The sequence below is a fragment of the Vipera berus genome, assembly GCF_964194415.1.
Source record: "Vipera berus genome assembly, chromosome: 3".
Lineage (NCBI taxonomy): Eukaryota > Metazoa > Chordata > Lepidosauria > Squamata > Viperidae > Vipera > Vipera berus.
Window position 1 is genome coordinate 145105614 of NC_138204.1, and position 27986 is coordinate 145133599.

The window sequence follows — 27986 nt, forward strand, 5'->3', positions numbered from 1 at the left end:
CCTGCCGCGCGAGAAGAGGGGGCTGGGAGCTTTAACCATTCGGCCCCGCCCTGCGAGGTCTTATTCCCTTAAATCAGGGGTCTTCAAACTTGGCCCTTTTATGACTTGTGGACTTCAACTTCCAGAATTCCTCAGCCAGCGTACGCTGGCTGAGGAATTCTGGAAGTTGAAGTCTACAAGTCATAAAAGGGCCAAGTTTGAAGACCCCTGCGCTTAAATTATTATATTCCATCTCCCCCCACCCCACCCCCCAGGAGAGTGACGCGCGCGCGCGCGCGCTTCCCAATTTCCGCGCGGAGCGGCTACGTGCCTTTGAGCTTGTGGCGAATGTCTTTTTCTTACGGTTTTGTGTGGGAGGTCCCGCCCCGCCCCATCCTTTCTCGGGAGAGGAGGGAGGGGGGAGAAGAGAAAGGCAAGGCGAAGGGGGCGCGCCTTCTCGTCCGAAGGCCTTTTGCCTCCCCTGACAGATAAAGCGACCCGCTTTGAAACGGAGCGGCGTTTGTCGCGCGCTCTTTTTTCCCACGGGAGCTCTGACGGGAAAAGTGGAAGGTGGCTTCTCCCCGAGCGGGAGCTTTGGCGTAGCGTCGGCGCCATGCTATGGAGAACCGCGGCTCCGCGGTCCTGAGTTGGGGGCAACTTTTCGCTCCCTTCGGGGAGCGTCAGCCCGACGAGCAACCTGCGCTAACCCCGGCATGGCGAGAAGACGCCGAGGAGGAGGAGGAGGCGACAGCGGCGGAGAAGCCCGCGCAGCAACAGCAACAGCAGCAGCGGGACTGCCCGGTGGCAGCCGCCCGGGAGAAAGACGAGGAGGCGCTGCTGGAGTGGCGCCGTCGGCGCGGGCGCTCCTTCTCGCTGCCCGACAGCCCGTCTTTGGCAGCGGCGCGCTTCTTCCAGAGCAGGCGAATCCCGGGCGACAGCGACGGGAGCGAAGATGACGAGTTCGACGAGGCGTCGCCGCCGACGGGGGGCATCCGCGGCTGCTGCACCAAGTGCAAGAAGCGGGTGCAGTTCGCCGATTCCCTGGGCTTGTGCTTGGCCAGCGTCAAGCATTACAGCGCTGCCGAGGAGCCGCAGGTGCCTTACGCCGTGCTCTCCCGCTTGCAGAGCTTCCCCATGAGGCAGAGGGACTTCGAGGACTTCACCGCCGCCCTGGCCGAGTTGGGCGGTTGCGCAGCGTCGCCTTTCCCTCGGCCGACGCCTCAGGTCCCGCTCCGGCTCGCGGCCCCTTTGGACGGGGCGGACGAGCGAGTCAGCGGCGAGCGGCTGCGGCGGGATCGCGTCTGCCTGGAAGAAGTAGCGGGGACGGCGCTGGCCGGGGCTCCCGCGGACGTGCGTGGCGTGGTGAGGGTGCTGAGTTGCCCCGGCTCCAAAGAAGTGACGGTACGCTACACCTTCAACGAGTGGCTTTCTTTCCTGGACGTCCCGGCTCTGCCGTTCCCGGATGGGGACCTTTCGGATGGCTCCGCTCCGGTCGAGCGTTACCAGTTCTCGCTCTGCCTTCCTCCTGGTTTGCCAGACGGGACGGCCGTGCATTTCGCTATCTGCTATCGAAGCCAGCAAGGGGAGCATTGGGACAACAACGGCGGGACCAACTATACCCTCCGCGATTGCGGCACCGAGAAATCTGCAACTCCCCTGTGATGAGAAACGGAGCCACCGCGACTTGGCTGCCAACTGGCTCTTGAGAGAGCCCGAAATGGCTCCAGAAACCAGCCTGATTTGCCTCGCGTTACAGCCTTCCGGAGTCCTACTACAGCGCAACATCCTAAGGGCTGAACCTATCCGTGACTCGCCTTGGCCCCCTTTCTTCCTTCGAGCGGCCCAAAATATCGAGATCGCCAGCCCTCCTCGCACTTTAGCCATCGTGCCGCCAGCCTGGTAAGCCTTGCTTGCCGGCTTCAAGTTTTGGATCGAAGAGGCAGCCGAATGGGAGAATCGTAGCCCGGTGTAGGAAAAGAGAAGTGTGCGTCTTAGAAAAGTAGAGTTTATTTTTTACAAGAATCCTGAAGGTTTCTGGCACTCTAGGTAGGCCAGGAAAAGAGAATGTTTTAAGACTCATTGGAAAGCAGTTCTGGCGAAGTCTCCTTTGCAGCATGGGTATCTGAGTGGGGATGTATCAGCTTTTGGGTATGAAAAAGAGAATTGAACTACAGCAGGACTGGAACTTTGTCCCCTTTAAAGTCATGGGTGATTTGGGCTGCTCTTTCCTGTGTTTGGCAGTGACTTCTGAAAAGCCTAGAAGAATGCTGCCCGAATTCAGAACACTTCTCTGGAAATGGGATAACTAGAGTGATGAAGAATATATATATATATTTAATTTGGTTGAATGGGGGTTTCCCCTTGCCTGTTGTGCCTTAGGACAAAGCTTCTTTATAAAACTGCAGCTATGAAATTATAATGCTACGTTTGCAATGTATCATTCCCTAAGAAATGACTACTGTCATTTTTACTGTAAGTGATAGGTATGTTGGAACCTACTTACTTTCGAGATTATTTACATTTCTTAGCAGGAATTGATCAGGGTCTTGAAGAAATGATGCTTGGTTTGCATTGCAAGTTTTAGAGCCTGCTCCATTATTCAGGAATCACATGTTTTAAGAACAATATATATGCTATTTGGAGATACTTATAATCTGTGAACTAAGTACCTATGTGAGAACTCAAATCTGGGTGATTATTATTAGCTTCACTTTTGTATATGCCTAGAGGGTGACCAAAGGAAAAGAGATACAGTAGAAGTTTTCTATCTAAATGTAGCTTACATTTTCTTCCCCATTGAAATGTCCTCTTTTACATAATTATTGCAAGTAAACAATATCTGTCCCCTTGGGTCTTTGACTATTATATCAGCTAGGCATGAGTAGCAAGGAGTGCAGGTACAACTGATAGGATTTTCTGAATTGACTGCTTCATTTTTTAAAAAGCAGATTCTGTATCTCCAAATCCTCTCATGTTGGAGCTTGAAAAGTTCTCTGACAATAATTGATGGAGTGCACAACACTTATTTCCCATAATGTGTTTCACCTCATATGGGTTTTCTGCCACAAATTGTTTTTTAAATTAGCTGTAACTTTAGAATAATTCAACCTCTGTAGGCAGCTGGCATAAAGTGCAATAATTCTGCTGAATTGCAGTTTTGAAGGATCAGTTCAGTAAACTGTTGTTTAGTTGAATAGTTTCTTCCAGATCTCCTCAGCTAAGTGATCTAAACACTGTTTAGCCATCAGGTTGAATTAAAATGTCCTTAATATCATGTCCTTCAAATGTAACTGCACAAAGTTGGTTAGATGATGGTTGGCTACATAAACATTTTAAATAAAATAATAAATGCCTCGGATTATAGAATCCCTAGACACTATTATTTAGAGACTAGGAATTCAGAATGTTAAAAAATCTAATGCATATGAAGAGTCCCAGTTAGAAAGACTAGGGTGTGGTTCCAAAAATACTTTTCTAAACTTGGAATGTTGGGATCTTTTTTAGTAAGCCATTCTCAGCTTCTTTTAGAAAAAAAATGCAGACTCTGGAACACTTAAGAGATACAGCTGTGCTTCAGTAGTATGAAGTGACTGATTTTATCTTAGGAGTGTTTGGGAAAGAAATATTGTATAGTTAAATGCCACACTTATTTAATGGTGAGGGTGAAGGGAGATATAAGAAGATAAATATTGTAAACTACGCTTATTCATGTTTTGCAGGTGTAGTGTCATGTGATTGATCTCTTCTTAGGAAGACCGGGTTGGTTTTTTTAAGGAGATGGGAGTACTTAAAATTTTTTAAGAAAATGTTTGCCAAGTGTTTAAGGTGTAGTAAACTCTAGGTACCTTGGCCAGGCATGGCTTTCAAATAGGTATATTGCATGTTTGCAAATTGGTGGGGTCCTTTCATAGGCTGTTGTATTCCTGTAAATGAGATAAGACAAGCATTTATTTTTCTTTTGTACAGCAGTCCTATTTTCTGGCTAACTGATTAACACATATTTAGAATGTAATCATTATGAAGAATATACTTTTCTTTTTAAAAAAGTTGTGTATTGTTTTAAAATTTTATGGTGCTCCTAATAATTGTTTAAAGCATAGACTGACAAAAGTGTATATTAATCATGGACTCAGTCGCTGATTAGTGATGAAGATTAGACTATAATTGAAATTTAAATGCTACACAGCCAGTATGGAAAGAGGCACACTGACTTGTAACATTTTGATTTTTCTAAAAAAATGATTCTTGTTGCTGAAATAGTACATTTATTTGTTCAGTATTCAAGAAAAAAATAGTCATTTTAAAAAGATGCTGTATTATAAATGCACAAACTCCTGTAGAGTTTATTATTTCTTCTTAGTATTATTTCCAAAATGTTTTAAATAAGTGTTGCAACTGAAAAAAGTTGAAAAACTGAAAAAAATATTCCTTTTGGAATAGAAAATACTTGATATAGTGCCACAGTCAGCAGTGAGTCATAATTCATTTCCAATATAAACTTTGCTGCCACTACTGCCTTAAGTGGTAAGATCCTATTATTTCAGGAAAAGAAGGCAGTTTATAACTTCTCTGAAATAATTATACATATGATGGGATAGATAGGTTATGTGACAGGATAAACCGCTTAAGGTTTTAAATAAGTTTAAACAATGTGGTATCTAAACACGATCATTCATAGCAGGAATCAGAAAAAAAAATTGACAAAACATTGTGTGCCTTTTTTTTTAGCAAAAGCTAGTAAATACTAGTTTTACCATAATATAGAAAACATGTCTACTTGGTATAGCCTTGATAAAAAAAATACTCAGAGGATGCTAACAAATCTTCTTGAGATCTTTGGGGTTTTGTGCAATATGTTAATCTATGAGCAGTGTATAAATTATTCTGTTCTATCGGAGCAATATCAAACATGCCTCTAATGCCTTTATGGAAGCAAAAGAAGGAAAGGGTTACCACTGAATGAGGTAAAGAGTTTCTTTCAATATGCACTGGGGATACACTAAGCAAATAACTGTCAACTTTTTAGAAAATGCTTTTCAATATGAATAAATTATATTCCTGCCTGCTACACATGACAATTCTTGTCTTTGGTGTAATGCTTTGTGTGTGTGTGGGGGGGTGTTTGTCTGTTTTGTTCTTAACCAAGCCTTTGTAAAACTATTGCAAAGGAAAGGCAGGGGATTTCAGATGTTATATTGGATTTATTTATTTATTTATTTATTTATTTATTTATTTATTTAGTTGCATTTATATACCGCCCTATTCCCTGAGGACTCAGGGCGGTTTACAGGGAATTAAAAATCCACCATACAAAAGTTAAAAAACCAATTAAAAAATATTAAATTACCCTGTATACATTAAAACCCGGATTAAAAATTTCTCCTCAGCCTGGGCCTGAGAGCTCAAAGAGCCAGGTCTTCAGGCCCCGGCGGAATGATCGGAGGTCGGGGGCAGTCCTCAGCTCCACCGGCAGCTGGTTCCAGAGGGCAGGCGCTCCCACAGAGAAGGCCCTATCCCTGGGTGTCACCCGCCGGCAATCTCTCACCGGCGGCACCCTGAGCAGACCCTCCCTGTGGGAGCGCACTGGGCGAAGGGCGTTTGATGCCGGCAGCAGGTGTTCCCTCAAATAGCCCGGACCCAGGCCATGTAGGGCTTTATAGGTAATAACCAGCACCTTGAATTTCACCCGGAGGGCAACCGGAAGCCAATGCAGCTCGCGGAGTAGAGGTGTTACATGGGAGTATCGGGGAAACCCCATTACAACTCGCGCGGCCGCATTCTGCACCAGTTGAAGCCTCCGAGTGGTCTTCGAGGGCAGCCCCATGTAGAGAGCGTTACAGTAGTCCAAACGGGAGGTCACAAGCGCATGAGTAACTGTGCGTAGGGCGTCTCGGTCCAGATAGGGACGCAACTGGCGCACCAGGCGAACCTGTGCAAAAGCCCCCCTGGTCACGGCTCCTATGTGATCTTCAAAATTGAGCCGTGAATCCAGGAGGACGCCCAGGTTGCGAGCCCTATCAACGGGGGGTAACACCTCACCCCCCATCGTTAGAGGTGGAATAACTTGGTTAACCCGAGATGCCGATATGCACAGCCACTCAGTCTTGGCGGGATTGAGACGAAGCCTGTTTCTCCCCATCCAGACCTGAACCGCCTGAACCGCCTGGCAAGATTGTATTGTTTCTTAAAGCCCATATGGATTAAACAGCAGTAAAGGTTGTGTTTCCGTTTATTTGTTCTGTTTAAAATATCAGAACATTGATTTTATGTGAAAGAGAGATTAATTCTCGACAGGTTTTGAAGTTGAGACAGAGCAAGCATAAACTAACAAGTTGAAATTTTTTGGCATGTAGCCAGCTTTGGTTGTTCTGTGAAGCTAAGCTGGCTAGTACTTGGATGAGGACTCTGGAAGTCCCAGGATAATGGGAAGGCGAAAAAACATCCTAAAGAAGGCAGTGGCAAACCATTCCATATTGTTGCCAAGAAAAGTGTGTGTGAAGACTTCAAAAATGAGCTCAGTTCAAAGCCTTGACTTACTTTATTACCACTGCCTTCTCTGGTTTTCTATTCGATATTCGTAAAGAAGTGAACTTTGAAATATTCATACAGACTGTTTATCTAATACTTTTGTCAGCTGCAGTACTAGATTGTTCTTTAGGCATACTGCAACTTGCTTTGAATTCTGTGAGCACAAGATCTAGAAACTTGTATAGACTAAAAATTGGGTGTAATTTAATTTGGTAGAATTAAAATTATTTATGCTCTTTGGAAATGTTCAGAAAGTTGGCGGATGCTCTTAAGAACCGTGTTTATCAACTGCTACCCCTATTGGCTGAAGAATTTTGGGAGTTGGCATCCACACATAATAATCATAATAATAATAATAATAATAATAATAATCATAATAATAATAATAATAATAATAATAATAATAATAATAATAATAATAATAATAATAATAATAATAATAATAATAATAATAATAATAATTTAATTTCTATACCGCCCTTCTCCCGAAGGACTCAGGGCAGTGTACAGGGCAAATACAATAAAAATACAATATACAAAAACTAAAAAGGAATTAAATAATTAAAGTTACTGAAGTTAAGAAACCATGCCCTATAATCTCATGGGTGAATTGTAAGAGGAAGGTTACATTTGTAAAAATATTCTCCTGTTTTCCAGTGGAAGTCTTTGCTACATCTGGGCCAATTCTGTTTTGTGGTTAGAGGGCCAATCCAGAAAGTGCTGCAAAATGAAAGTAGCAGCATTGCACTGGTGGAACTAAATGTAGTGATTTTTGCTTTTGTTTTAAATGCCAAAAATCCTGGCCAGCTCATACATTTGTAAGAGTATTCTGGAATATGTTTTGTAGGGAAGATAAAATATATTTGATTTTTCCTAGTGTTCTTCCTACCACTGATGTGCTGAGATAATTCACTTCCAGTTGGATCTCTCTTGAAATTTGTTTATATTCCTGAATTTAACCCTCTTTCTCCAACTCTTGTCTGTGTGAAAATTTGCACTGCAATTGATAATCCCCCCCAAATATACTTTGCTGCTAGTCCTCTTTCACATGAGAATACAAGGAATATGTGTAGCTATTTTACTATTCTTAATGGTTACCTCCTGAGAGTCAGTTAATGATGGTGATCTAAAAGTCAAATGAAGAAATAAATGTTATCCCAATTTGGACTGGGGTGCTAGAAAAGGGGGACTAAAATGCCATATTTAACAAGTCTGAAATTGGTAAATGTAATCAATTAATTAAACCAATGCATTGTGGTATAGTTAAATATCTACTAGCAGGGCTTTTTTTCCTCATAGAACGCTCAGAACGGAGTTCCGGCACCTTTTTTGGATGGAACCTTGTAGGGTAGGCAAGGCAGGTTGTATGACATGTGTGAGTTCCGGCACCTTTTTCTTTTACAAAAAAAAGCACTGTCTACTAGACATATTTCATTTGAAAGAATGCATTTGACTACCTTATTCTGAGAACGCAATAATGTCAAAACCTTAATTTTTGCTTCAGGATAGATATATTTTTATCATGGATATATTTTCCTCAGTTGGAATACTTTTCAGAAGGACAGAAGAAAATGTTTAGTACCATAATTTTGCACAGTACTGCTGGATTCTGTAGCTCTTATGTTTCTATAGATGAGTGGGTCTTCATAAGACTTTTAAAAAAGTGATTAGTTGTGTGTTCTTTCACAATATGTTTAGGTATTTTGATAACTTTTTTTGTTCAGTTGTGAGAAAGTATAAATTCATTTTCATAGATTACATTAATTTGAAATGTACATATCTGTAAGTTCCTAAAAGTTAACTGGTCACTTACCCATTATAAAATCACAGTTTGTAACAATAGAAATCAAATATTATAGGCCGTGTTTTTGTAAATCATGCTTCTCATTTAGTATAAATTCATCACTTTTAGTTCTAGTAAATGGGATTGGTTGTATCATAGAATGTTTGCAACCAATATGTTTGAAATGTACATATCTGTAAGTTCCTAAAGTTAACTGGTCACTTACCCATTATAAAATCACAGTTTGTAACAATAGAAATCAAATACTATAGGCTGTGTTTTTGTAAATCATGCAATCCTAGAAATGTTTATTCAGAGGAAAATACTATTGACGACTTATGTCTATGTAACTAAGAAAAATGTAATCAAAATATTTAACAGTAATTTTATATTAGCTGTATTTATGCAAATTATTATACGCAGATTATGGCATATTCCACCATACCATTGTCTTGTGCTGAATTTCTAGCATGTCTGTCTGGGCCTTCATGTTCTACATTTGTCTACATACATTCCTCCCTCCCTCCCTCCTCCCCCAAGTGAAAGGCATTTTTTGTGTGTGATGTCAGCACTGAACATCCCATTTCTGTGTTTTAAAAAAATAAATGTAAAAACTTTTGGGTTGGGTTACTTGAATATCTATAACTGTCTCTATCCAGGTTCACCATAGGGAAGATACACGGTTCAAATTGACTAAAACAATTTTTTGAAGTATTTGGAAGTGCTGTTCAATAAACAAATATTATGGAGGAATGTAGGATATTCTTTCTCAGTCTGTTTGATGAAAAACAGGTCCTTGATGTAAGATACAGTTCTTATTTTGGATGGTTTCACTATCCAGCATTGTAGAAGACCTGCATTTAAAGTTGTCTGGAAGAACTTCTGTTTTGTGGCAAACATTCTACGATGCAACCAATCCCATTTACTAGAACTATGAATTTATACTAATTGAGAAGCATGATTTACAAAAACACGGCCTATAGTATTTGATTTCAAAAAGCCACATACTACATACCATATTTTACACAAACTTATATAAATTATGACAAAACCAAATACAGAGCGATCCATAAATTTGGAAGATATTTTACCATTTCAGTTTCTACCGACCTGCATAGAAACTGAACTCAGCCAATTACGGATACTGTTTGAGGGATCCTACCTACAAATTTGCTTTGGCAAGGTTCTCTACTCCAGAGTAATGGATGTGGTTTGGGGGCTATATTTACATATTTGATATGGGTTACAGACACTTTTGTGTGCTACTAAATATCTGACTGCTTTGCAAAACTTCAGAATGTTTTTTTTAGATTTGGTATTGGTCTTTGACCTTTGAAATAGCAAACAGACTAATTTTGGTTCATGAATTTTGAAACCGATAAGAAGATTCTACAGTCAGCAACATACTGATGCAATTTGTTTCTCACTTGCACGTTCTGTCAGCATAGAAAATGGTCTTCTGTCTAAACACTTTTAAGTTCTTACTGGATTTTTTTTGTCGCTGCAAACAAAGGGGTGTGGATGTTCAGTTAGTATCCCTGGAATAGGGGGATCTCGTCTAATCAAGAAAGAGTCCTATACATCTGTGGATTACAAATAAAGGCTTGTGGCTACTCATGGCTCCAGAAATGTCATAATAGAGTCCTAAATTCTCACATTTTCTAATTTAAGCCCATATAATAACAAATGTAAGCTATACTGGTGGGATATTTATATTGTTTACAGAATTGTACTGGAATGGGACTAAAGTTCAAATAGGCTTCAGTTTATAGAAATGATTTTGAGCCTGATTTCCTGAGTTGCAAAATATATTCATAACCCAGACAAAAAGGGCACAAATCTCATTAGCAGAAGGAAGTGAGCAAATATTTTATTGTCAGGAAAATGTACGAGCAAACAGTGGCATTCATGTACAACAAAACAATCCATTTTAGTGGCACATAAATAATACAATTATAATAAAACTATACTTTATACAATGATTCTTATATTTTCAAACCAGAGGAATAAGATAAATCAGTCATATATATAGATGATAATATGCATTTAAATATAGATCTGTGCCTGTTGTAGAATGCTGAGAGTTGTCAATGGTTGTTGTCTACTTCGGAAGGAAAAAAGCCTCAGAATTATACTTTTTGTGGGCACTCAATAACAAGCTTCTCTGCTGTATACAATTGACCAATAGTCACCTGAGGAAAAAGAGAATAATTAATGACCTGATATACAGATTTTAATAAACAATATTTTCATAGAGTAGCTCATTTGAAATTATGTGCTCATAAGAAATTATCATAAAAGCACAATGTCATTTGGGGAGGAGACATGCACAGAGTATATATACATATATATACATACGTATACACACACACACACACAAACAAACTTTCCCAAAGTTAATGTGATTAGGTTTTTGTTTTGGACAGGAAAATGAAAGTGTATACACACACACAGACAGACACAGACACAGACACACACACACACACACTATTAAAATAAATAAAAGTCACTTGGTTGTGAAGAAGAAATCTAAAACAGGTTCAATTCTGTTGTACCAGCAGGAAGTTGACAACCTTTGGATTCATGGGGGCTCTTTGTTAGGGCTCCCCAAACCAGACATAGCATTCCTATCTAATAGGTATAAAAGTAAAATCTGATTTTTTCCCCTTTTGTTCAATCGTGTCTGAGTCTTGGAGACTGCCTGGACAAGTTTCTGCAGTTTTCTTGGCAAGGTTTTTCAGAAGTAGTTTGCCATTGCTTCCTTCCCATGGCTGAGAGAAAGTGATTGCCCAAGGTCACTCAGCCTGCTTTATTTCCAAGGTGGAACTAGAACTCCCACTCTCCCAATTTCTAGCTTGATGCCTAATCCTCTACACCAAACTGGCTCTCTAATTTATTTATTTATTTTATTGGATTTATATACCGCTCCTCTCCCAAAGGACTCGGGGCGGTGTAAAGGGCAGTTAAAACAAGGTATACAAAGTTAAAAAATAAATTAAATTAAGTTAAGTTAGCCCCAACAAGACAAATTCTAAAGTTTAAAATCCCAATCCCTCAGTCCAGGCCGGCAAGCTCAAATAACCAGGTTTTCAGGTCGCGGCGAAAAGAGCGATGGTCAGGAGCCATCCGGAGCTCAACAGGAAGCTGATTCCAGAGGGCGGGCGCGCCCACAGAGAATGCTCTCCCCCTGGGGGCCGCCGGCCAGCACTCCCTGGCCGACGGCACCCTGAGGAGGCCCTCTCTGTGGGAGCGCACAGGACGATGGGAAGTTGACGCCGGCAGAAGGTGCTCCCGTAAATAATCCGGACCTATCTCATTTAGGGCTTTATAGGTCATCACCAGCAAGCACCTTGAATCTCACCCGGAGGGCAACTGGAAGCCAATGCAGCTCGCGGAGCAGAGGTGTTACATGGGAGTATCGGGAGACCCCCATCACAACTCGCGCGGCCGCATCCATATAACATACCTATATCGAATTGTTTGCCCTTTTTAATTTGAAATTGTCAGTCTTCATTATGTTTAAACTTACTGAGGCTTCTACTAGAGTAAGACATTACAGCTGTCGCTTCCTGTTTCTACTTATACAGCACATGTGCATATAAGCACATAGAAACAGCTTAAACTCCTGTGTATCATATAATTTATTCAGGATAAAAAAATACCAAATGCTAGAATGTAGGCGTGAAAAATAAAACATTTATAAATTAAATGGAGTGTTCACAAAGACATGGCAGAATCCTTGAGTCTTAATATTTGCAGAAGGTAACATCCTGAGTAATAGCAATTAAGAACAACCACATATATACGGGCACTGATAGGCCTCTAACAGATTAAAAGGAGAGTGGTGAGGTTTCAGCAGGCTGTTGTGTGTGCCTTTGTTTACACTTGGCATTTGCAGAGTTTGCCAAAAACAAGAATGCTGAACTGCCCAATCTGTGCATGACCTAGAACACAATATTCCCTCCCTGCTATTTCTGGCAGGGGAAAAAGCTAATAGATCAAATGTTCAAGGAGTTATTATTCCCCCCTCCCCTTTCTCTCGTCAAGGCCTAGCTCCAACTGATCATTTCTGTTTGATCAAGGAAGAATCTCCCCGACAACGGTAATCAACCCCTTTCACCCGCTACCTCTCCATTCTGAAGAGAAGCTTTTCATCTGTTGTTAGAATAACATCTTGAGTCTAGGCTTTCATTATTTATTTCACTTCTAAAATAAATATACATTTCCCAGTTCAAACACATACATAATTTCTCTCTCAATACACTTGGTGGAATAATTGGTCACATAAATAAACACAGGCCTTTCTGCCAAATGCAATATATAGAGACTGGTTCATCCATGTAAAATTTCTCATTTGACATCTGCAGTTAAAACTGAACTGATTTATTCAAGGCTGGATCACAGATGCAAGAGGCATCCCTTACAAGATGACAGCATAATGTATTTGCTTTTCTCTAATTCATAAATTTGACCAAAGCTCGATAATCTATGAAAACAAATCCATCTGCAACTTATGGACACTTGTGTAATACTTAATAATCTAGCTCAAAATTCCTGATCGCAAATCCCAAATAGCATTTGCGCAAGAATCATGTCATCCATTGAGGTAACTTGCAAATAAAAAACTTGACAAAATAGTACAAATGTCGAGCCCTGCTCGCTCGCCACTCTCCGGGGACGCCTCTCAACTCCGGGGGGGTACCAGTCGGCCCGGTGTTACCTGCCTCCTTCTCCCAACGCGCTGACCGGCCTCCAGTTCCTCCCCACGGTTCCGCAGCGGTGCAGAGGGCTTGACCTGCCACCCACGTGGCACGGAACACCTGCGGAGCGGCCAAACAGTTGGGGTCGGCGCAGGCAGCCGCCGGACAGCTGACGGCCGCGCCTGCGCAGTCTCTTCTCTCTGCCGGGCCAGCGCAGGCGGCTGCCACAGCGGCGCAGGGGCCTCAACCCACCATCCACGCGGCGCGGAATGCCTGTGAAGCGTCCAGACAGCCGGGGCCAGCGCAGGCAGCTGCCGAACAGCTGACGGCCGCGCCTGCGCAGTCTGCCGGGCCTTCGGCAGGGGTCCTTGGGCCTCTCCAGCGACTGGCCGGCCGTGACCAATCCGGAGCGGCGCAACCAGCCCGGGAGGCACATGGCTGTCGGGCTGAACTAATGGTGGGGACGCGATGGACGTGGCGAGGGGTGACAGGGGCTGTGGGTGTGCACACGGGGAAGGGTCTGTGCGGTGCGCGTGGTGGGGACGGGGAGAGGACAGTCGGGGAGACGCGAGGAGGGGTTACGGGGACTGGGCCGGGTGTTACCTGGCAGACTTACCTGACGGTTGCTGCCGTTGAGCAAGGAGTGGAGCCGACACACAGGGAGAAGATGGGCGGGGTCTTTATTGGATTGTGGCCGGATGCTGGTTTGTGTTGGCGGGGTGGGGCTGGGGTGTGTTCAAACGATAAAGGAGCATTGGAGCAGGATGCTGCCAACGCTGACTTTATTCCGGTTTAGTCTTACTGCTTGCAAGAAGAATAAACAACGTCACTCGTACCTTGGAGGTGTCTGTGGTTTGTCATCAAGGATGTATTGTGACAACAAAATTATACTGTTTCTGAGGAATATCTTTCCTCATAATGCCCATTGAATCAACTCTCTGGAGAACTACCAGTTCCCAAGTAAATTTCTTTTCATTTATACAAGGTTTTGGCCTGCTGATCTGTTCTGTTTCATCTGTGATGAAAACCATTACCTCCACTGTATATTATTACGCTCTACCAGCAAATAAATAAAAAAATGTGTGAAAAATGATGACTGACAAAGCTTCAAATAAGATAATAAATCAATCTATGATACTTGAAAAGTTATTGAACTACAAATCTCAAGTGTTGCAATTAGCATGGTCAATAGTGAGGGATGCTGGAAGTTGTTCAGGAGAGCCATAAAGTTCTCAATGCTGTCATAAATCAACAAACAAGAAGGTTTTCTTGAAGTGTATTATCTCATGTTATCTCAACTGTCAAGTATGAAGTTAATGTTTGCTCCACAACAGGGGTCATCATTCATCACATAAGGGCTATTTGGTTTTTGCCTTTTTCCTTATGAACCTGTTTGTATTTTAAGATTTTTAGAAGATACATTTTTCTCTGTCTCCATTAACTAAAATACACATGTTGAAAAGGTCTGTGGTTCTGGAATATCTTTCCTCATAAATGCCCATGGAGTCCTCTCTGGAGAGCTACCAATTCCCAAGTAAATTTCTTTTTATTTATATAAACTTTGGCCTATTGAGCTGGTCTGTTTCATCTGAGATGAAAGCCATTACCTCCATTAAATTATTTCTTTCCTGCTTGCTTTCTATACACTGGTTTATAGTTTGCTTTGCATTTTATCTGTCCTGGGCACTGATGTGCAAAAATGGGCAGGTATTTAAATAAAACAAACATGTGAACGCATTCAAGCATGCATTTCTCTCATAACAATGTAAAATAAATCAGCACTCCACACTTTATTCTGCTGCTATTATAAACATGGATTCCATCCCATGATTCTCCTGATAAAATGTGCTCCGTCTGTGCTCAGCTTTTTTTTTAATTGATGAGAAATGGAACAGAGCAGCAGTTTTAGCTGGCCTTATATCTTACATCTTTACTAACAGAACACAATCTTCATCAAATGTTTTGTGTTTCAGGGCAAGTTGAATTGTAAATGCTTATTTCTACTCCCTGAACAAGAACATTTTTACAAGAGTTCCATTTTTTTCCTCTTCTGGCATTACCCTCTTCCGTTTTCAGTTTCCGTAGAAACAAATGAAAAAGCCAAAAATGAAAAAAAAGGTTTCCAAGTTCATAACAGCTTTAGAGCCAACAATTATGTTTAGAGTACTTTGTATTTGGTTGTTAAATTAATTCCTACTATATTTTTGGACATTAGTTTGATAAATCTTATTTTAATGCTGACCTGAAGGAAGACAAGTTGAAATGCTGCTCCAATAATTTAACACTGACAGAGTGGTGAGCCTTGACAAATTCTTTCATGGCAACTACAGAACTTCTCATTTACTGCTTTTGGCCTAATTACAATCAGCCCTTCCCATAATTCCACTGTCATCCCAATAAGCATGCCTATTTGGTTATTCCAAAGATGAACTTTCTCTTTTTCAGCTAATGAGCTGCGGCATAGATAACGTTAGCATATTTCCTGAACATAATGTATACTGTAAAAAATAAATTGTGCACAATCATGCCAATATAAAATACAGGTAGTCCTCAATTAGCAAATGCCCCATTTAATAACCCTTTAGAGCAGACATGTCAAACCCGCAATGTCACGCAACGTATCAGGACTGTTTTGCCATTGCTGGCAATGGGGTGGGTGCGGTTTCCATGAGATGCGTCCGGCCCGTAGGCCGGGAGTTTGACACCCCTGCTTTAGAGTTTTGGTAGTGAGGAAAAGTAACTTTATGACTAATCCTCACATTTATGACTTTTGCAGGTCTGTAAATCAAAGGTAAGCTGAAGTAAGATCATAAGTATAGTCATAATTTCACTTAGTGGCTGAGTTGCCCACCCCAATTATAGTTGCTAAACAAGGACTACCTGAAGGGAAATCTAAGGTGTATAATTGTTGAAAGACACTAAGAATTGGTTACTTGCCTGTAACTGAAGTTCATTAAGTGCTCATTGGGATATTTATACTAATGGGATGTAGTAGCTTGTTTTGGAAATTTCTAGAACTAAAATACTTTATAATGGAACCCTGTCCCCATGATATTATTGCATCAAGCAGAGCTTTTTAAAAACATGTTCTGGGATGCAACACTTGTTTGTTAGTTGGTAATATATAAATGAGTAGTAGCAAAAACCCTTTTAGAAGAACGTGGACAGAGGAAACTTTTTGTCCCTTCTGTGGAACTACATAACAGATAAATATTTACTTATCTAAAGCCTTCCCCGTTTGTATTGAAAGAGGTACTCTACTGATATTAAGGCCATAAAAGGTCATATCAGATGGAGTCACCTGAGCAGGATAAAAGAAACAAAAAATGGCTATTCGTGACAATAAACGAATAGAAGAAATTGATATGGGCTCAGGTGATTTATCAGTCAGCTTTGACAAAATAGGTGACAAACTCCACAAATTAGAGTTGAAGCAGGGGAGAGAGATTAAGAAAATCCTTAAGAAAACATTTATTGAGTAGTAAAGATGTAAACTCTAGAAAACCTGCTAGATTTTAAAATCATTGAAAAAAATAACACTTGAAATACAAAATAGTAAATAGCTCAAATTTAGCTTGGTTTGCAAAGCTCAAAGATCTTTTTCATGCTGGCTTGGAATTCTGGGAGTTGAAGTTCATACCTTAAAGCTGCCGAGGCTGAAAAACACTGCTCTAGAGATCCACAGGTCAGTTCCTGCTCTGGTGCAGGAAAGTACATATTGAGTGGTAGGGGAATCAATGTGAGAATAACTCAAAGTCTGAGCACACCTAGAATTATTGGCTGATCTAGGATCTATCTGCATATTAGTAGCTTTGGAACATTTATATGCGGGCCAAAGGCAAACAGTCAGACTTATAATTAGAAAGGCAACCCCTCCTGAAGCACCAAACTAAAGAATCTACTGATTGGAGAAGTAAGGTGTGCTTCTGTCCCCTTTGCTCATTAATATATCACACTACTTTGGCATTGTTAATGGCCATTAGAATTCATTGGTCCCATTTTATACTTTTCCTGATGTGTGAATTTCTATTTTCTGAATTCTCAGCAATGGCCACACCGGTTAGATACAGTTAGGCAGATGAAGCCAGACACCTTGAGGGCACTGAAGTTGGGGAAAGGTGCTTGACTCTTTGAGATTCCCAAGTCTCTCCAAAAGGAAACTTCTGTGTTTCCCTACTAGTGGATTAGAATGACACTGCAAACTCACAAATGGGCTTTATAATTAAAATAGGAAGCCCAACCATGAGAATGAATTTCTTTAAAGGAAATATTTTCAAACCTGAGTATTTACTTTCTGTAGCTCATGTTAGCTCAGTGAAGAGATCTTTCTATTTCTGTCACCGTGGGCCAATCCACATATCTTCCTTACTCTGGTGTTAGTCCACCATTTCCTAAGCCTATATGCCTTCCCCTGTAATGTGAGACAGCTCAAGGATGGTTTAAGATGCTATGCCCTGGAAGTGGAGTCTTCTCTAACATCTTGATTCAAGTTGATTATATCAGTAATGTAGAGTTTATTTTTCTGCACTGGAGAAGCAGCCTGAAATGACAAGCTCCATGTTGACAAACCTATGGCTTCTTCTGGACTCAGTCTGTGCCCTAACTTCTTCACCTGCCTTTCTGTTCTGTTTTGGCTTTAAAGAGAACTGGAACTCCAGACTAAGCAGCCATTCTCCCCCCACCGCCCCTTTTTTTAAAAAAAATATGTGTTGATTGACTAGCCAATTTGTCAGCTTAAAGAGTGTGAAGCCTTAACATTACTAACCCATGCCAGGCTTAACACATGTAAGTAAAAAGTATAAATGAAATACTTCCTAGTGGCTGTTCTCTGATCTCGAGAGCGCCCTGGCTCTGCATTCACTTCTTCATATAATGTTCTTGGGAGAATTTACAATTCCCACATTGATCCTCACAGTTAAACCCTTTCTCAAATTCATTTCGCTGGGTTCATCTCAGTTGCACAGATCTGGACCCTCACTAGGTAGCAGCCAAGGGATATGAAAACTCTACCTCTTTGCTGCAATTTAGTGCTTGATAGATCGAACAGTTAGCAAGTAAATTCATAAGTTTCAAGATTTATTTTTAAAAAAAGAGGTCAACATTACAACAGGAAAAGAAAAAGGGGGAAAAATGCTGTGGATTTTTTGTGCTTGTGTATGTCAACTGAAGGAGAATTTTGATCGGCAGGATGATACCAAGAAAAGTTGGAATTTCAGCTAAGGAAACTATAAACCGCAGTCTTTAGAAAGTCGGGTGATGTTATGTGGAGAACTGGGCAACACGGACCTGCTGGGGGAGGCAAGATTTAATGTGGCATGATTTTCTGCCAGTTCCACAGTAGGAAGGGAGTATGGCAAATCAAACATTTGGATGTAGCATATATGCCAAATTTTGTGCTTGTTATTCCGTATGCTTTTGCCTCTCTTCTCCTGGGTGCTGTTCTTTTTTGCACTTTTTCTACTGGTTGCATAAGAAGCCAGTGGGCTGTTGTTACGGCGATTAAATACACTGAAACATATCCCAACATTGGGGTAGGTTTTCTGGCTAACAGCCACTTTACCGTATACTTGAAAGGCATTGGCTTCTCAGATATACAACTCCTCTTTTAGTTTTAAAAGGCCTTTTCTAGGATGTGTGTGTCTGTCTGTGTGTGAAAGAGAGACAGAGAAAGAGACAGAGACAGAAATACAGACATACACACACAGATTCTGTTTGCTTATGGGAAGACAAAATGTATGGAACATTGACCATGAGAGCCCAAGGACATCAGGTTCTTTACTGTTCATTCAGTTTGGTACCCAGCTGGGATTCAAGGAGTTGGCTGCTTGCCCTGGGCAACTCAAATAACCTCATCAAGTAGAACTGATAATACAGATGCTTTAAAATAAAATGCTGCATATAGCTACCAACAGCACTCCTAATCGTATCCCATTATATACGAAGAGAAAGAGGAAACTGTATATTTATGGCATGCAAAAATGGTAATTCTACTAATTTATTTGCCAGTGTGATTGCAGAGTAAAGTTAAAAAGACTGGAGAAATGTCTCTCTCCAAAAGGCATGCTGGTAAGAAGTTTGTATTTTGGGCACATCTGGAGGGTGATAAATTGTTTTGCTGTAGGCATCAAATAGTTTGCCAGACCTCATGGTTTCTGGAATACTATGGTTTTTAATGATTTGGTGTAAGGCATGTACAAGCTTATCTGTCTCTTGACCGGACCATTTTAAGAAAATGAGTAATTACAGAGAAACTCCAATATATCCATTTATAAAAAGCTAAAAAAAAAACAAAACAATGACACGCAACTATCTTGGCAGATGACACTACAAAGCTTTTAGATGTCCATCTGCAATGTAAACATTTACACTGGCAAAGTTCATGAAGAAAGCACATTTCTCTTTTTTCCCCTGTGAGCTGCTGTAATGGGCATCATAGCAATGAGTAGTTTTTTTTATTATACCAAAGGTTTTCTTCAATGTTCTCCCAGTCCACTCTCTCTCCCAACTTCATTCCCCAGAGGTGTTCCCTAAAGTTTAATCTTAGCTACCCAAGGGGGTGCTCCAAATCCTGAGATTTGAGCACTGGAAGAGAGGTAGCAATCGTGGCTAATGTAGGTAGCGTATCCTTTCCTCACCATGGAACAATCAACATCAGCAGCTAGGCGAAGAACAGATACCTAAGCCAGAGAATGGATTTTCTCGTAGTTTTGAGCATGAGATAAGGTGGCACTCGTATAAACACACGTGGGAAAGAAAAGAATGAACCATGAGAAAAGGACATTATCTTCATTATTTGAAGCATTTTGCACCCATGTGTTCTGTTCCAGCCTACGACCGGCCCTGTTTGTGTGTCAGGGACAACCCCTTTTTTCCTGTTTACAGTCAATAGGCTGGAAAAACCCAACCCAAATTTATTTACAGTTCAAACAAAAAAGCAACAGAATATTTCCTTCAATAAATGAATCAAAATATCAAACAAGAGTCAACAAACAAGAGTTAAACAGAAGTATCAAGAACAGATCAGGATTCCCTTAGAATGTCTCCAAACGGTTGCCTTCAGCAACCAGCCCTGCCCACATCTTCCCCTTTTATTATCAGTCCCAAGGCGTGGCTTCTCACTGCCTTCTCCTCCTCTCACTGAGTTGCCTCATTGATTTTCTCTGCTCTGCTCTGCTGGATTGCCTTCTGCTTCTAGCATCTCTGAACAGATTCAGCTGTGACTTCTGAGTCCGACACCTTGTACTCACACAGCTGAGCCTCATGAGGAACATGACTGGAGGGGCCAGCCTGAGAGTCCTGCAGTGCATCAGAGCGTCCCTCTGACACCAAAGGCTCTCCAACCCCCCCTTCCTCCTCCTCAGATTCATCGGACTCAGCTGCTGGGAGCACAGGCTGACACTGAATCACAACACCATGGGTGAAACTGAATATCAAAAGTTTTATCAGTCTATACACAGTAAGAGTTTTTTCAAAACCAAGTAACATATCCAGTAATGAGGCAGCATTTTCTCTGCAAAGGTCACCTCCGTGAAATGGACTTACAGAGACAATAGTAAGTGAATGTGCATAGAACAGCATCCACTTCAACAGTTATCTTCATAGGGAAAATAAGGACAGCTACTAAGTACATTAATCCATGTGATTACAGTAAACCTTATGCCAAAGCCAAAGAAAGCAAAGAACAAAATTCAATGTAAAAGTTATAAATATTCTCACTGATCTGGTTTCACTCATTTCAAGTCAATTAGCTTCAGCTCTATTAAAGTCATATGCATATTTCTGCTTGTTTATGTAAAGTCGGGATGGTGGTGGTGAAGAAACTCTTTGGTTATTGCTGAGCCTCAGGTACAAAAATAGTCATTATCTTAATATTTTCTTTAATATGTTTGGCTCTTCAGAAAACATGGTATATAGCTACATGTACAGCAGGTTGCATGCTTACATCTGCAAGGGTGACTACCAACATCAAGCTTCTACATGTTCCTAGAATGCCAGCTCACTGCAAGAAGCTCTGAGATCTGTCAAAACTTGCTATACAATGCAATAATCAATAGGATCTCCTATGTATTGTTGCCCAAAGGTTTGTGCACATGCGCAAACACATATATTCACAGGATCACACAAACAGCTATGTATTTCTTAAGCAAGGGAAACTACGAGTATGGAAAAAAAGATAACATCTATGCTTGATGTCAGGCCCATCCCAAAAACAACATAGAACAATCCAGCCAAAGTTCAGGTCTTTATTTGTTTATACCAGGGGTTTATAATGCCTAGACGGGCCATGTAAGCAGTGGGTGAGTGTGCAAGTGCACTCCATTTGTGAAAGCAGTGGGCGCATGTGCAAAACCAACCCCTCTGTCCCCCACCACCACTACTGCTGGTCCATAGAGCAGGGAAGGTTGGGGACTGCTGGCTTTTACTGTATAGACAGAATCTTGCCAGATTAAACTTATACTACTCTAATCCTAATAAATATACCCTGGGAGATTCTAGGTTATAGTTATTCTAAATCTCTTCCTCTTTCTCTGTTTCAGCTCTGGACTGTGTTGTCTCTTGTCTCAACCCGTCCTTGGAATGTGTGCTCCCTCTTTTTTGGGAACCTTCCACTTCACTGTAGCCCATCATGCCACTTCTCCCTTCGTAGACACAATCCACAATCCATCACAATTTTTTAATTCACATCCTAGACCCATGCATATTTGAAAATGAATTCTGGTGAGTTCAATGCAATTTCAGCACAGACCTTGTTTGTGGATAAATTCAATTTTAAGAGTCGTATTCAGCTTCTGAATCAAAATACCTAAGATTACACTTATAAGCATTGGTTTGACAATACACATTTAAATATAGAATTTCCAATCGTTTGACTGGCCCTTGATCTTTAATAAAGTGTACCCGTCTTAATCTGCTAGTTTATAGAAATGCTTATTTTCATACTGAAACAGTAGCACAAAGTCTATCTGTTCTTTATGATGCTCTTGAGCTGCAGAAGGTACAGGGTCATTTGGAAGTGAGTCAGCCAGTTCCCATCAAGTCAGGGGAATGTAACTCCATGCACATGGTAGGACGTGGTAGAAAGAACTTCTACAAATGTTCCTTATGTTACATGTTTTTAGTTATCAGCGATTTGTTTTTGTTACCAGTGATTTACTGATATAATCCAAACTTTAAATTCACATCCTGGTAATCACACACTGGAATAGGTGAGAAGAACATGTGGAGTGCTTGTCCCCAATCATTTTAGCCAAGAAATAGTTTACTGTCTGTATTTTAGATAGCTAGATTATTTTATTTTATTTTATTTTATTTTATTTTATTTTATAAAAAAACAGTTTCTGCTGTTCTTCCAGACTTCATATAGCGTGAGTAAATATAAGCGTCTGGACCTTCTGTGACCATTAACTTTTTATCTTGCTGACATTCAAAAGGTCATGTGTAGCCTGCAACCCCTTTTTTCTCATCCTCCAGAGCCATAAAAATTCTCTAGAATTGAAATCTCTCTGATGCAAACAGAAGCTCACTTAAAGGCTTGAATTCTAAGTTGTTCCTTTGTCCATATAATTTCTGCAACCTCCCCATCATCAATTTGTAGCCTTAAACAGTGTCTCCCAGTTCCTAGAAGCAGGTTTTCTGAAGTCACACAGAACTGCAAAACAAAAGCAGTAGATGGTAAGCTTCCATTTATGAAGGCATGCTTCCCATTTGCCTACTCTTCATCTCTAAATTTATTTAAGCCAGGGGTTCCTTGATTATCTTGCTAATTGTCTGTTGTTGCAGTGGATATGTGGCTACCTAATTTTCTAACCAAGGAAGAATCAACGAATTTCTGAAATGGCAAACCACCATCCTCTTTCCCAGCCTCTGAGAAGTCCACAAGAGATTGCTAGATTATTTAGCACATTGTTAATTATGAATTACCATCTGATTTTAACCCAAGAACTGCAAACATGCATAATCAATACCTATTATTAATTATACCTATTATTATTATGCTGTTTATTACAACATAGATATGCTTCAAGAATGTTTCAAGCATATTAAAAATAAGGACATTTTTCCACTGATATTTGCCTGACTCTTATCAATACAAGATGGTAACTAATTTAGGACATAAGAGTAAAGAAGGCATTATTTTGTATGCATCGGTTGCAAATAACTATATCACAACCACTTAGGGAAGAACTATTTAATTAGTGGCTTCACTCTCAATATCCCTTTTCGATGCAGGAAAGAATCAAACATTTAGCCACTCCCCTGTTATCCAGCAATACACTGATGTCGGACTGAATTCCCTGCATGGTTTTGTGACTTGTGTAGCTAATATTCTCATTATTAATGAATACCTTTCTTGGGTACTGTGAAACACCTCCGAGCAATGAGTTTTCAACATACAAAGATCACGTTTTTAAAATGTGGTTAAGCAATTCAAGTAATATGTATCTTCATCCTTGTGAACTTATTTTAACTTCATACAGCTCAAAGAAAAGAAGTATATCAGCCAATAGATGGCAGTGTTTCACTTTCATAGCAATTCCAAATTTTCTTTGTAAAAGGAACTGCCTTTAACATACATTTATAGTTATTATCCATTATGAAACATATGCTTACATATGTAAAACATAGTTTTTGAAGAAAAAAGAAACTGTGCAAAAATAAATAAAACAATCTAAATAGAAAAGAGTACTATAAAAATGTTTATTGGTTGGGTTAATTGGGAAAAAATAGAAGAGAAAAAAAGAATATAAAGGGAAGGGTGTTTGAATGTTTTTTTTTGTAAACACATTTTTCCCCATTTTAATTCCCCCCCCCATTTTTCTTAATCATATTACAGCTCATATATTGAATTCTCATTTCAACCTTCAACTCAGGGTAAAGCCTATGCAAATGCAATAATAATACGGTATTAATTTTTAAAAGGTCAATAACATAGATGAGTTAGGAAGTAGAAAAATGGTTTGTCGGCTTGAGATTGAAATAGCTGAATGTAATTTCCTTGAAAAAAACAGTGGCAAGTGAAGCAATGCTAACTATGGATATTAATATGGATTAGTATCTTTATTAATTATGGATATTTGCAAGATTTGTCTACATTTGGACTTGGAACATTACCCAAGCATTATAACTAAGACATTTGCTAATTTTAAGGGAGGACCAATTAATCAAGAACTAGAAATATATTTGACTCATGTAAAATAATTCAAACTAATTTTATAGGCTTATTATTAGCTTTACATATTAAAACAAACTTTTAAAATATCAGTTTCAAAAAATAGGCAGAGAATAATGATCATTATCCTTTAATAGCCCTGATATCCCTGTTATAAGATGGCTAATATGAAGCATAAAATATTTAATGTAAGCATCACCTCTACTTGGACAAGCATGTGCTTCAACTTTATCTTGATTAATATTCATAAATGTAAAGTAGAATCCAAAGATGTGACACATGCTCATAGAAATGTATCAAGATCTTAACACAGAACTCCTGACTAAACATTTTACCTATCATGTTAGAGATAGCTATTACCTGAAACAGATATTCTCTGAGTCTCAGTCATACCTGGCGATTCTAAGAACTTAATTCTAAGGTCCCTGAGGAGCTGGCAGCACTGTTCCCAAATTCCGGTTTTCATTGTAAAGTAAACCTTCTATTCTCTGAAGGAGTTCACAGGACTGGGGGAATCTGCTTCTGGACTGCCTGGACTAGTTCCTGCAGTTTTCTTGGCAAGGTTTTTCAAAGGTGGTTTGATATTGCCTGCTTCCTAGGGTTGACAAGAGACTAAAAGGCCCAAGGTCACCCAAGCATGCCTGGCTGAGGAATTCTGGGAGTTGAAGTCCACAAGTCATAAAAGGGCCAAGTTTGAAGACCCCTGTTCTAAAGGCTGCCAAAAAGAGTCCACCTAATTTACACGTTAGTCTAATATATTTCTTTATCCCCATGCAATATAGTAACTAAGAAACCACACTTGAATATTTGTAGAGGTCACTCAGAAGGCAATATACCTTGATCTGGACATTAGCATCTAGTGACAAATTTGGAGAATTGCATCAAACTTCAAAGAACTCGTGCAAGGATACATTAAAAATAACAACAATTCTGTCTGACATTGTGTGTGACAGCATAGCCATTGCGGAAAACCCAGATTTATGCACATTCATTCCTTTAACGTGGTTTAAAGGCCTTTCTATCTCATTCAGCAGGCTACAACACAACATAGAAGTTTATTTATTAAATTTTTATCTTGCCTTTATTATTTGTATAAAAAACTCAAGGCTGCGAACATTCCAGTATTTTATCCTCTTCTCATTATATTTTTTTATCTTAGTTTCCTTGAACTAAGATTTATTCCTTCAAAAAATATCTGGAAGAAATAAAAGATATGGGGATTTAACATTTTAAGCAACAATCTTTATAGAGCTGTAGTTGCATTTGAGATATGGTTTAGGATGTTTCCATTGCTGGTCTTGGATACGGTAGCCCTCTTTCTAGACTGATGCTCAACTTGGAGGCCCTTCTGGTCTTGAAGCTGGTCAAAGAGCAGATAGCAACTGTGGCCAGGAGGGCTTTTGCATAGAATAAACTTGTGTAGAATAAACCTGTGTGCTACCTGCACGCCTTCCTTGACTTGGAAGCCCTTCTGATAATTACTCATGCATGCAATTCAGTCTGGGCTAACTTCGGTATCCTTGGCCATGATGAAGGTAGTCAATAGTGTCATTGTCAGGCACAAAAAATCAGGACAATTTGTGCTAACTGCAGCATAAACGATTTATTGAAGTCTATACACAAAAATCTGGTCAACTAATTGTCAGTACTAAATTGGCATTAGATAAGGGTCAACAGAATTCAAGGGGGGCGGGTAGGCTTGGATCGCTTGTGGCAACGCAAGGTTTCTAAACTAATGACGTTTTACTCTGCCCCCCCAGCTCTGCCTACTCTTCTCCTACAGTCATTTCTTGAACCATGATTATATGCCCATTTTAAACAATAATTGAGATGGGCACTGGGATTACTGTTAGGACAGCTACATGAAGACAGAACTTTCAAAAGCATTCAAGCTGTTGAGGGAAGGCTGGGGAGAACCAAGGAATTTAGATGTGGACACACAGTTCAATTAGCAAGAACATTCCATCTGTACCAGCCCAACAGGATTTGTTTTAAAAATCAAAGCACGCTGCTTTTCCTATCTTTTCCTCCCTTTAAAAATAAATGAGGTATATTAATTTTTAAGGAAGGTCACATTTAATGTGCTTTTTTAAAAAATACGGATTAAACATTTTCCATCCAGAACTTTCGAAACAGTCACATTAGCATGCCCATCCCTTAAAGGAAGGGCAGGAGGCTCTTTTCATTATTGCAATTAACCTGCTCCAGACTGGAATGTAAATTATTTTAATAAGTAATATTCACTGTTAATTCAAGTATTATAGGGAATGCTAATTAAAAATACAACTCCATTAAAGAGTTATTAATTGGATGGTTTATCAAAGATAATGTCACCGAACACATAAAAGAATCCAAACCTTCGTGTTATAGCACTATTCCAAAACAAAACGGTTCTCCAGATTTACAGAAGAGATGTGTTACAATCAGTCTAAATGTCCTACCATTAAACTTCATTTAAGTATGCTTAACGAAGTTTTAAAGGAACTTATTCCTGTCAATGAAAACGATGAAGCCATAGGCTCAATATGATTAGCTGATGCATAAGTGATTTTGGCATAGAAAGCACTATGAGCCTATGCAATGCCTATCCACATGCCCAGCAAAACTGGAAATCAAGATTGCATTTTGTGCAGGCAGCAACTTGATCAGCCTCAACACAGAGGTGTAATAACAGGACCACTGTTGGAATAAGTAGTTAGAAAGGGGCATATTCTCCTCCCATCAAAGAGACAGATGGAAAGCATACGTAGATGTGTTTATGTGGAACAGTATTTCTTAAACTTTTTTTTTCCTCTCATTTTTAAAAATTACAGAGGACCCCAAAAGAGCTGTTGTTTGTATAGGCTACATTTATCACTATTTACCATATTAGAGATTAAAACTGACACATTTACCCCTGCAGCCACTTCTGATAACTGTTTGATGAGATTTTAATACTGCAATACTTTTCAGCATAAACTGGCAAATAATTTTGATTTTGCAGACTCCTGAGTAGGTCTTTCAGACTCCCAGGACCACACTTTAAGAAACACTGGCATACCCCAAGCCATGATAAAAACTGATGCACTGCAATCCATGGGGCTTTGCCCAGACTGTGATTTCGGTAGACTGTGACTTCATGCCATATGTGAAAACAAGTATGAATCAAAACTCAATGTCATAACATTTATCTATGTAGCCCAGAAAATTATAGTCCTGGAAGCAACTTGCATTCCCTCCTAGCACTACTGCTCAGTATTTCTTCATCACATAGCTTAATGTTTTCATCCGCAACTCCCACAATCTCTTGCCATTGCTAGAGGGATGAATAGAATGACTGGAATTGAAAACTGCCAATAGATCACAAACAGGCTCCAAAGCATGCACACCAAGCAAATGGGGTTGCGAGCATGCACATAAGGGACTCAGTAATGCCAGCGCCAGGCTCGCGGCATTGCTACTACCGGCACAAAAATCGTGCCACTGCCCCCCACAAGGCTTGCACTGCCTGCTGAGTGCAGCACTGCTGCCAACCATGCAAGGTTAGTAAAAATGCTGCCACCTGTGCAATATTAGCGGTGCTGCCACCACCCACGCAACACTAGTGGCAATGGTGGCACGAGGGGGGATGAGCAGGTGCACACACGCGCATGCACTGCCCAGCTACTCACACGGCCCGGTGGTCTATGTTCCACCCTACATGTGATCACATAAAATTTTGTAACATTCTCTGTTAATAAAGTCATTGTTGTCTAAAAGCAGTAGAGAAACATTGAAATGCTATGATCTGGTGATACAACAGGAAACATTTGATGTATCTGGTGCAGTAATCCCTACGGAAGGTACA

General features: G+C 40.2%; 2 protein-coding genes across 2 annotated transcripts in view; one reads left to right on the plus strand and one right to left on the minus strand.

The window, feature by feature from the left end:
• The first annotated feature begins 418 nt into the window (after positions 1-418).
• On the plus strand, positions 419-5049 carry PPP1R3G (protein phosphatase 1 regulatory subunit 3G). The gene has a single exon (XM_081322324.1). The coding sequence runs from the start codon at positions 598-600 to the stop codon at positions 1639-1641; it is 1044 nt and encodes a 347-aa protein (XP_081178450.1). The 5' UTR covers positions 419-597; the 3' UTR covers positions 1642-5049.
• A 5093-nt stretch (positions 5050-10142) lies between these two features.
• LYRM4 (LYR motif containing 4) overlaps positions 10143-27986 on the minus strand; it is a 42164-nt gene continuing 24320 nt past the window's right edge. Inside the window, exon 3 of the mRNA XM_081324204.1 lies at positions 10143-10482. Within this exon, the coding sequence (XP_081180330.1) occupies positions 10420-10482 (63 nt within the window). The 3' untranslated portion in view covers positions 10143-10419. The remainder of the gene's footprint in view (positions 10483-27986) is intronic.

Coding starts and splice junctions, on each gene's coding strand:
- PPP1R3G (XM_081322324.1), top strand. CDS start 598: ATGGAGAACCGCGGCTCCGCGGTCCTGAGTTGGGGGCAACTTTTCGCT.